Source organism: Ptychodera flava, assembly GCF_041260155.1.
Source record: "Ptychodera flava strain L36383 chromosome 3 unlocalized genomic scaffold, AS_Pfla_20210202 Scaffold_25__1_contigs__length_14229661_pilon, whole genome shotgun sequence".
In the NCBI taxonomy this organism is placed as follows: domain Eukaryota; kingdom Metazoa; phylum Hemichordata; class Enteropneusta; family Ptychoderidae; genus Ptychodera; species Ptychodera flava.
Window position 1 is genome coordinate 4,130,658 of NW_027248279.1, and position 11,028 is coordinate 4,141,685.

At 37.1% G+C, this 11,028-nt stretch overlaps 1 protein-coding gene across 2 annotated transcripts; it reads right to left on the minus strand.

Annotated features, from left to right (window-relative positions):
- Positions 1 to 1,821: 1,821 nt before the first annotated feature.
- LOC139125353 (uncharacterized) lies at positions 1,822 to 10,752 on the minus strand. Of its 2 annotated transcripts, XM_070691445.1 has the most exons (7): positions 10,537 to 10,752; positions 9,554 to 9,837; positions 8,802 to 8,918; positions 6,877 to 7,017; positions 5,324 to 5,467; positions 4,278 to 4,498; positions 1,822 to 3,805 (listed from the first exon to the last, which is right to left on the minus strand). In XM_070691445.1, exons 3-6 carry the CDS (start codon positions 8,833 to 8,835, stop codon positions 4,284 to 4,286), a joined length of 534 nt encoding a protein of 177 aa, XP_070547546.1. In that variant the 5' UTR covers positions 8,836 to 8,918; positions 9,554 to 9,837; positions 10,537 to 10,752; the 3' UTR covers positions 1,822 to 3,805; positions 4,278 to 4,283. The 2 variants fall into 2 exon arrangements, with proteins under 2 accessions (XP_070547546.1, XP_070547547.1); XM_070691446.1 differs by lacking the exon at positions 10,537 to 10,752 and having other exon boundaries at positions 9,554 to 10,143.
- Positions 10,753 to 11,028: the final 276 nt, after the last annotated feature.

The window sequence follows — 11,028 nt, forward strand, 5'->3', positions numbered from 1 at the left end:
GTTAGGTTCCGATGACCATCTGGTGACTAGTCTTCATGTGAGATAAGCTTCCTCCGTAGCACTACCGACAAAATAAAATACATAACAGCGATGTCAATAGACAACTCTAATTTCGATACGCAATAAATTGACTTCGATATAACTTCAATGATAAGAACTACATAGTATCACAGACAAATATGGACAGACTGGAAACGCGGCATGCCTTTTGTTCAAGGTAGACTATTGGCATTTCATATTAAAATGAGCTTCAAAGAATTAAACTTTTTGGAGGCTTTGTTTGTGGTTGATAATTGCACGAGATTATGCGAAAAATACGACGAGATGGCATCGTACTTCCAGTCGAGTTGTAAATATAGTTATTTTGTGAGCTCTCAGGCCAGAAACACTGCTTCACGCCAATCAAAACATAACACGCCAACAGTTTCATAAACATGTCCTTCCTTGACGCACGTGTAAAAGACGGTATGACTGACCGTAAACCATTGAATAAAACCAGACAGTTTCAATAAAGGACTTTCAAATTGGTTCAAACACACTCATTATATATTCATAAAAATGTGAGGGGAATTTTTAAAACCGTAAAACTCACTTTCCTGAAGCTCAAAACACTCCCGTTTTGCCGGCACGTCAATTCCGCTCAGCACCACACGACAACAACAACACAAACTTTGCCGAACACACTTTCGCTTGACAATTGGCGAAAAATATGAAAATAACCGAAGGATGCATGGTCGGCACTCTGCGGAAAGGAGAGGCGAGAGCAACCGGAGGCGTGGCGAACATCGATGGGTTACGTAACCGCTTCACGTTTTAAACAATATCCGTTGAGAGTCTGCCTATGTTTGTCTGTGATAGTATTGCCGTTTTTCATTGCAAGCGCACAATGAAAAATGAAAAATTATGCTCTCTGTATTAGATTGTGCTTGTTTGAAATGATCCGACGGGAACTAAATAACACTTGAAAAAATTTCAAGTTTTACTGCGTCAACGAAGTCTTTTATATGATACCGCGAGCTAGCTTCGTCTGCAGCACATCATGTAGTGTACGGCTTCAGTTGCTGTTGCTTGATCGCCTGCCGTCAAGAACCCCGCAAATGGTTTTATAAATTTGAAAACCAAACAACCTCGTAAACCGTAGACCGTCATCCCTGATTTGTAAGGTATATGGCAAGATACTAACATTTCCAATACCAACCTAATTAGTTCAAAGTAATCGCATTGTAATCGAAATTACGTGAAAACCGATATATAGCGGCTTGCAGTGTATTTGGAATATATAAAAGCAACTGCAGTACCTCATAGTTGCTGAGCTGTAAATATTAATCTCATTATTTGGTAGATATTTAAATGATGTATTCGATACTACAATTAAGGACACGTTGAGGCAACAGAGAACATGTTTTCCATACTTCATCAATTTTGAGGTCATTTCACAATCACTTACTGAAAAGTTTGTAGTGTCCGAGTTAAATGCGGTTCACTTTTTATCATGAAAAGCCACTTCATGACCGCACCTTCATAAATTACCTTCTTTTCTATGCGTTGCCATTTGCAGACAAGTTTCCATTTATGTAAGACTCAGCCACATACATACATCAACTTCCATGATGCGTATTAACTACCTATGCAGACTCCCTGACATATTATAGAAGCAACGTGCAGGCTTTCTTCACTTGTCTAATATGATATTATAAGTGGCCGATAAGGTCGCACAAACCAGCGATAACGAATGCAGGTCTCATGTAACAACAATCAGCACTCAACTGTACGAACAGATAGCAAGTCCACAAGCATAAAAGACCCGGACACACAAAAAATTGGGGAAAAATGCTAATTATTCACAAAAGCATCAAACTGAAAAGACTAACGAAAAAATAGAAACAAAGAAAGAAAAAATGGCAGAAAAAATTTACATGTACATGCTTCTTATTCTTTCTAGTTTCATAAATATCCATACATGTTCTTTGTGACTCGCTGTGGGCAGCTTTCACATTTCCTTTGGAATGGCAATTTGGTTCAGAGGAGCTGGAGGACTTTTAAAAAAACAGATATTACTTACCATTTATACACAACAAATTGTCTGCCTAATGGGCATGGAATATAGCGTCAAAGATAGCTGCAGAATCAATGCTAGCCATGTATCCCAAGATAACAGCCTGGCTTCAGTTGTGTTTTGAACTGCCGCCTACAGTAGTTACATAGAGCCAAGCTTTCAAAGACATTTCGATAGTTAATTTGCTCCAAAGGATATATGGTATGCACGGTATTGTTGAAATATACAAGCAAAAACCGGACTGGCGAGTTGTTTACAAATACATTACTGCTAAACGTCATCAGATAATACATAATTTGGTAAATATCAGTTCAATGAATATTTGCATGCTAAAGTTAAAAATTTCTCTGTAAACGCTCCCTATTGCAATAGAAAGTACTGGTAATGGCAATTACATAATATATTATATGTTGTATTTCGTTTTACAAAAATTAAATCAAATCGGTGAATGACTTTTGTCTTGTGAATTCATTACACATGTAATTGTGTTAACTGTAGTCTTCTCTTAAAATGATGACATTGATTTCATTTGGTTTTTGAACAGCGGTGCCGATTTCACATTTTTGAATACATACTAAAAGATTAACGACACTCTGTATAATTTTTGTTGAACTCAAACCAACTTTACAAGTTATCTTACACTTGAAAAGCTCGATGTGCCTCAGAATAAGGTAAAAATGCAACTTCGTCCCTTTATCTCTGTTCAACAATTTACTGTAAACCTTTTATAAAACATTACATTTCTTTGAATGCTTGATATCTAAAACAAATTAAACTTTAAGCAGTCACAATCACATTAAAAGGATATTCGTTTCAATAAAAGAACAAAACATGCATAAAACCTTAGTAAAACAATAAATTAAACTTGACAGTACTCTTGAAAGAGGTAAAAGGAGGAAAAACCTTTTTAACAATTTTCTATAAACGGGTATAAAAATGTCTTGGAATGTTTGAATCTGATTGCAAGTATTCAAACCTCACGCATTAAGAAAAGCGTTTTCTGCATTATGCTTTTTGACATTTTAAATATTTATGAACTAATTAAAAATAAAGAAAAAGACAATTCTAGGAAATTGCAGCCTGAAGTTGGTAGAAGTAAAACTCTTTGTATTTGTATGCACTAAATAATCACGAAGTATCATGATATGTCTGTGGACGACCCGCATGATGCATCATGACCCATACTACACCAGTTCTGACCATTTCCAAATTTATTGATGCGCTATAGTACTGAAAATATACCATGATTCATTTCTTGCAATATCCATTCTTCCTAGTCCCCTAAAAGCAAATGGTCCGGCACTTCCGTCTCGTCTCAATTGTATTGTCTTGGAGTACAGTATAGTGTGGATGTACGTGGTATTGAAATACGATAAGTAATACTGTGTCGGTGCAGACACTTTGAAACCAAGTCAGAGCGTTTGTTGAATAGCATAGATAAATATCCGCATCAATTATGAGTAGCTTATCGATCATTGCATCCCTAGTTTATTTAAGAGAAACTCAATGCCCTGGCAATAAATGTCCGCGGTACATAGAATTCCTAATGTTTGTTTTGAGAGACCAAGTAAACTTTGATATTTCAGTACTGTTCTCTTACTTTTTGTTACAGAACGATTGTATGTGATCAGCGAAGCCAGACTTGACGATGATACCAGTGAGGCCTTTGTAAATGTCTCCATGTTGACTACTCTTGAAGCCGTGATCTTGTAAATGACATCCATGGCTTGACACGTCGGCGGTTATATACTAAAACCAATAAATCACTCCATTAGTTTTACATTATTATTACACATTATCATTATTACACATTACACATTATGATTACACATTATGATTACTCATTTCTAACGTATGCATTACTGTAGGCTTTTGGGAATAATCAACACACATTATGTAGGTCAGACGACCGTATGAAGAAAGAATATGGTCCTGCCTATTTACGTATCTTCCACTGTTTGCCTGTTGGCTCAGAATGCACCCTTCCATAGTGAAAGTGTTGATACGGAAGTAGCATGCTAGCAGGATACGCTTACCCATTCCGGACACCTGGTACCACCACTAACTATCAGTGGTCCAGGATGATCCTACTTAACTTTGCAAATCACAAATGTCAAACGGACCTGGTAATGTATTACCTTGAATGGAAATGGTTGTTGGACCAGTTTAGCGGCATATTGATACAATTATGGACTGAACATAAATGCGAAAAAGACAGTACCTTTGATTATGACCAATTGTTAACTTCGTCTGCCAGAGAGTTCAAATTTACTGTCTCGAGTAATTTTACGACAGTTGATCTATTTGACTCCTCGAAGTGACCTGCCTCCTTTAACGCTTCAAACAAGTTCAATGGGCGTGAAATGTTCTCACACTGTTGCTTTGTAAGCATAGATTTTCCGCTTGAGGTGGTACATAAAATTTTCATATCTCGAAAGCTGTCTAAAGAGATGACAAAGAAAAATACAGCATCATTCTCAAGGGTTCACTTATTATTAAGAACGAGATATTCAAACCTTAAAAACCTGGTTGATGGTAATGGAACGATTCTTACAAAACGGTTCCCATTTCTTTATAAATATGCCTTAATTTAAGCCGAATTGAATTTTTAAAAGAGAGGGTGATAAATCAGTAGTAAGTTCATAAACAGAATAACCATTGTTAGCAAGGAAAAAAAACTCAAACCATGTCAGATCTATGGTGAATACAGTACGGCTTTGTCTGATCATTTTTTATGAAAATTGTGCTGTACATGGGAGTGGTCCCTTGATTCAGTGGATAAATCAAATTGTCCATTGTCAGCCTGACTATAATTAAACTAGCATGATTGATTCTTAATAAACCGTTCGGGAAAAAAATGGACTAAAATAAGGCTAAATACATTTGATGGTGACCGTGAATTCAGTTACAACTTCAGTACATACGCAAAACCTTTGAGCCACAGTGTACACGTAATTGCACTTGTCAGCTCTGAACGCGAAAGATTGTAATTTTGAAGGAGAAAATCTTTCCATATTCTGTCAAAGCTTGATCAATATTTTGCAATCTTAAAATGCCCGTAGTTATATTATTGGAATTTCTGCACTCAACAGCTGCTGTTGCTTCGAACAGACGCAGCATACCTTGAACACACATTCTTCTCGCAAGTGATGTAGTACATGCAAAACTAGGATTCAACCAGATAATTGTTCTCAGCATTAACTAGCGCAAGAACTTATGGATCTGACTATATATAAAAATGAATTGTGCAAGGAATCCATTACTCACCATCACCGATACGTTGCGCAATTTTACACATAAACTGCCAAAATGGATCAAGACCACTCTGGTTTTGATTGTTCTTTGGATCTAAGTGTTTGCCAGCTGCATTAGGGTCTCTTTCAGTCTTGGCATTGATGACATTACCTCCTACTGAATAAAGAATGCTTGCGATTATATGATGTGAGATATTTAAATCACTGTTAGTTTGGAATAGGTAATATAGGCTGCGTTACAATTTATGTGAATATAAGGGAAGACCTGTAACTAAGCTTACATAAGGTAAACTTCGTTTGGAGAGTATATGAGTTCCTGTACAGCAATATATGCAAAAAACACAAAATAACTTTAACCAGTGTCTGTATATATCTAACCAAATGAATAAACTCTCAGGCATTCATTTGTCATCGTTAGAGTAGAATGCGTCTCAGGGACAGATACTCAGACTTTCAAACTTCATATTATTTTCTGATCTACCTCCTGTGGGGCTTCATGTAAAAGCTCTTGGAGTAAGCGAATTTTCACTGTCTAGTGTTTGAGAAATCGAAAATTTAATTTTTCCCTGTATAGTAACACAAGGATGGCATCCATTTTGAATTTAGAATTTCAGTACAAATATAGGGATAGCACATTGAATTTGAACAGGAAAAACTATTTAATTTTACATGCACTGAAAATGTCCAACGCTTCAGGAAATTACTTATTTAAGTTGCTTCATGCCAATTGTATCGTCGGACCGTCTATAACATGCCGAGCGTGTTGGAAACTTGCTACTTATTGGTTGGTTGAAAATCATTGACAAGTATGAATCATTCAAAAGCAATCAATCTGCTTCAATCATCAAGTCACAACACAATGGCATTTTTAACCGTAGCAAAGTGCCATTCAACCGCTCTTTAACAATACGACAAGGATGAAACTTCGCTGCATTACACGAGCCAATAAACTGGCATAATATGTCTCTATATAAAAATAGTCAGGTTTAGAATCCGTTTGAATTTTGATAATTATCTAACACTTAATCTGAGCCATGTTGCATGCAAGTGTATGAAGCTCCGTGTGGTTTAAAACACCGGGAATAACCTTTGAGAATAACACTCTGGGACACTATATTCGTTTAAGAAGTTGTGATTCTGGTGGTGGTAACTGGGCCATTTGTGGCCTGGTCTATTTCTTTGAGTGATACGAACGTAAACTTTGCACACAGACCTTCACGGCGTCTATAGGTCAACCATAGACGAATAGAAGAACCTCTTTCACAGACTTTTCCAAAGGCGTAATGGCGTGTTTTGACAAACATAGTTACTGTTATCATGTAAATAATCTGTACACAGCTTATTTGTCTGGGAATCAGTTATGTTTTGCTGATGTTTAAGTGAGCAATGCTCCCAAGTGTTGATTTATTATCAGATCATGGAGGGTAAGAAACAAGAATTTCAAAACACTATTTACAGCTAAGCAAAGGTCCATAAGATAAAGAATAAATTCCAGCGCTACCATGATTACCAGTTCAATATACAACATTTTACAGCCTCAAGCAAGGTTTACAGCATTGTAATTACTTAATTGTTTGATGTAGGGTCCCTGTATTGTTACCACAATCACCGCGACGAACACAACAATAAGTGTGACTTTAACAGTATTTGCGTTGACAGGACTATAAGCACTACTTGTAATGGTCGTGTCAACAGGCGTTACTGAAGCTGAAAAAGAAAAGAAAGGAAAGCATTGATAAGTAAGTTGTAAGTTTGTGTCGGTTTCTAGTATCGCACCCTGCGTGTTACATAAAACAGTTTGACTTACATGTCTTCAGAAGGGTTACCTGAAATGCTAGAATCGCTTTTCGCTATCCGATATACGCACATCACAGACTCCACAGACACTGCTCGATGATTAATAGGCTGACACGTACATTCGCGCATGTTCTGATAATATAGGGTTATTCACAAAATACGGCCCTGTATGGACTAGGGCTCAGTGAGTGACGTATTGGACGAGCCGAAGGCGAGTCCAATACGTCACTCACTGAGCCCGAGTCCATACAGGGCCGTATTTTGTGTATAACCCTATTATTATACACCTCCCTCCATTAATCGTCCGTATAAACTAATTCTATGGTAAATTTTGAGGGATGCGGCACGCGCAATATGAGTGGAACGCGCGCGATCTACTGCTCCGTAGTACAAGTCCCTTGCGTTGGCACGAAGCCAATTAATTTTCAGTTCAGTGCAAGCAAACTTCGCTGAATGTTTTCAATTTAATTAGTTTTTTTAAAATGAAAATCAATTGCATTTAGACTCAGTTTTGTGTTTAGCGTGTTTTAATATATACTACGAATACATTTTGGTGGAAGTTGTTATTATGTCTATAACTCACCGTAAAATAGTTTGTTTACATCCGATAATCGCTAGGTCAAAGGTCAAACAGGCGCGTCGCGTGTCTCCCGTATTCGGGACTCCGCGTACTATACAAAATACGGAAAGTTATTGGACGAACTCCCATAGGTTACGGCAGTAGAGGGTTATTCACAAAATATGGCCCTGTATGGACGAGGGCTCAGTGAGTGACGTATTGGAGCCGAAGGCGAGTCCAATACGTCACTCACTGAGCCCGCGTCCATACAGGGCCGTATTTTGTGTATAACCCTATTATTATACACCCCCTCTTTAATCGTCCGTATAAACTAGTTCTATGGTAAATTTTGAGGGATTCGGCACGCGCGATATGAGTTGAACACGCGCGATTACTGCTCCGTTGGCACGAAGCCAATTAATTTTCAGCGCAGCACAAGCAAACTTCGCTGAATGTTTTCAATTTAATTAGTTTTTTAAAACAAAAATCAATTGCATTTAGACTCAGTTTTGTGTTTAGCGTGTTTTAAACCTTATACTACGAATACATTTTGGTGGAAGTTGTTATTATGTCTATAACTCACCGTAAAATAGTTTGTTAACATCCGATAATTGCTAGGTCAAAGGTCAAACAGGCGCGTCGCGCGTCTCCCGTATTCGGGACTCCGCGTACTATACAAAATACGGAAAAATATTGGACGGTCAAATTCCCATAGGTTACGGCAGTAGGTGTGTATTATGTCAGGAATAAGTTTTATGTTGTTACTTGTCTGTCGAAATAACACAATGGATGACACAGGATAACTTTCGCCATCACATGTCAAAGTGGCAACTTCACCTTGGTCAGCAGAAATTTCCTGTTTTCGATTTTGTTTAATGCAGTACATTGATGTGAGTAGAGCGGGCAAGATTAACATCATAACAAATTATCAAATTGTATCCCGATGAATTTGTAAAGTTATATTAACCCTTTATATATTTGTTGCAATATGCTAAATAAGACTAACAAGACGCATTTTCCAAATTTGAATGTTACATTCTCGGGCTGTAAACAAAATCCCGAATTGAAAAGAAAGTGAGAATCTTCATCTCTCACTTCCTGATTTAAAAACATCAGCTCTCAATCTTTGTCTTACCTAGGGAAAAAACACGTACCACTGCCCTCTCCATCGCACCGGACGTTGTCTTTCCCGTAGTAGACGCCTCTCCAACCAACGGACTAATTCTTACTTGCCAGCAGTGTCTATGCCAACCTTAACAAAAGAATACAATGTTTTGAAAGTGGATATGAATAACTGTCCGCCCGCCATTTTGCGACCTACAGATACAAAGCATCACAAATGTGTGCCATTGAAACTGCTCGCTAACAGTTGGTATCAACAATATGTTTGATAGCTGTCCTTGGTTTGAAACCAAAAATGATTTTCCTGAATGGAGATTCCATGTTTAAATTTCTTTATATAGTGAAACTTTATGTTCGAAATATTCACAACACAGGAACAAATGTTCAAGAAGTATAGTCATTCTTATGGAAGGATTGAAAACATTCACAATAAACTTCACAGTAGTATGAAAAGCTGACCAGCTTACTTTTAGAGACCACCGTTTTTCATATTCCCCTTATTTTCACCAAAAGTATCAATTAATCTACTTTTCAAATATTTATATAGCTATTGAACACCGCAGATCAGTTAAAGTACTTTGTTATGTTTCTGTTGTCAAAACCAAAGGTTAGTAGCCCAACCAGTATGTAACATGCTATCAGGGTAAAATTCTTCCATGTTCAGACTACATTAAATGAGTTCAGCCAATTTTAATTGAATGCAAATGAATATTACGAACTTCAAAGAAATTGTTTCAGGAAAATAAACGATGGTCGGTAACTTACATTGAACTTTGAATATTACGTCTTCATCACATGCCCATTGGTTGTGGATTGTGCTGTGATTTAACCTGCAGTTAAAACGGGTTCCTTCGTCTTTGATGTTGGCTGTATTCAGTTGATTCAAGGATGTCTTGTCCGTGTCTATTTTTTTCTGGTCCACATCAAGTTTCCACAGTCTGCGGCACGACTGTCAATGCTACAGTGTAGGTCGAATTCCACCGTGCTGCCGATAATAACCTCTCCAGTTGGACCAACACCAGACACCTTTACAAAGTGTTTTTCTTCATCTGGAAACACAGTAAATCTATCTGTTTATACAATACCTTTAAAACGGCTCACGGAGATATATCCAGTATACAGACGATTATTTCAAGGGAGTGGATAGTCGTAACTAGATCTGCGCGACGTTCGCTTTTACAAACAGTGTCTTTTATGCATGATAACTACACGAACCATGTCAAAATATATGCAAAAATATGACAAATATGCTTTAGATATCATCAATCGCCAACCTTGAGTACATTGTTTACATAGACCGTATGGATCTCATACAACTTTTCAGGGACGTTTCAACGACTCCCTTCCTGTGAGATAATACATGCCTAAAACTAAAATTATGCTCTTTAGACTTCAAAAATAAATTTCAGGAGTACTGAGGGCCAACTTTACAAAATCTGATACTAGAGTAACGAAAACGCCTGTAGTTGGAAATTTGAAATTTATGATAGCCGCCATAACTCAATCGAGAAAAGTATAACATTGTAAATTTTAAAAACGAGCCGGTCAAAACTCTATGATACTTCATGAGTTTCAACATGGTATTGTATATGACTCTGAATATCTGTCCAGGAAACGCATGTTACTTTAGCATAATATCATTTACAACATATATTTACGTATCTATCGATCTATGTATTTGTGTATCTGTAATTCAGTGTTTTGTTTTTGAACGTTTCTGGTAGATTCCAAAAATGTTAAGTTCCTACCCAAAACCACCAAAGTAGCTGACATTGTAACAGTATGAAAATTCAGCGTTGGGTTAGTTCTGATAGTCCATTTTTTTTTTCCTCTCTTGTTGTCGGACTTCATGACAAGTTCTGCTTGACCGCCTCTCGGTCTGGTGATCTTGTAGAATTTCGGATAGTAAGAACAACATGCTATAGGATCACTACTTCCATCTTGTACTTCTCTGTAAAGGTCTTCCCAGTATTAAATCATGAAAAAGGTATCTACTTATGAAAAATGGTAAGTTACAAGTTGCCCTTGCTTTGCTAAGATGTCGAACTGAATTTCATTGTCCAAGATTGACGGCAGAAAAGGTTTCTTTGTTGTATAGGTGAAATAGTTGGATGCGCTTTGTCTAAACTGATTATATGAATTTACATAACTACTTAAACCCTTTAAGTCATGATGAATTATATACATTAAAAGAGTTACAAATACTAAGCGACGGACAGACAGACAAACAAAAGAGACGG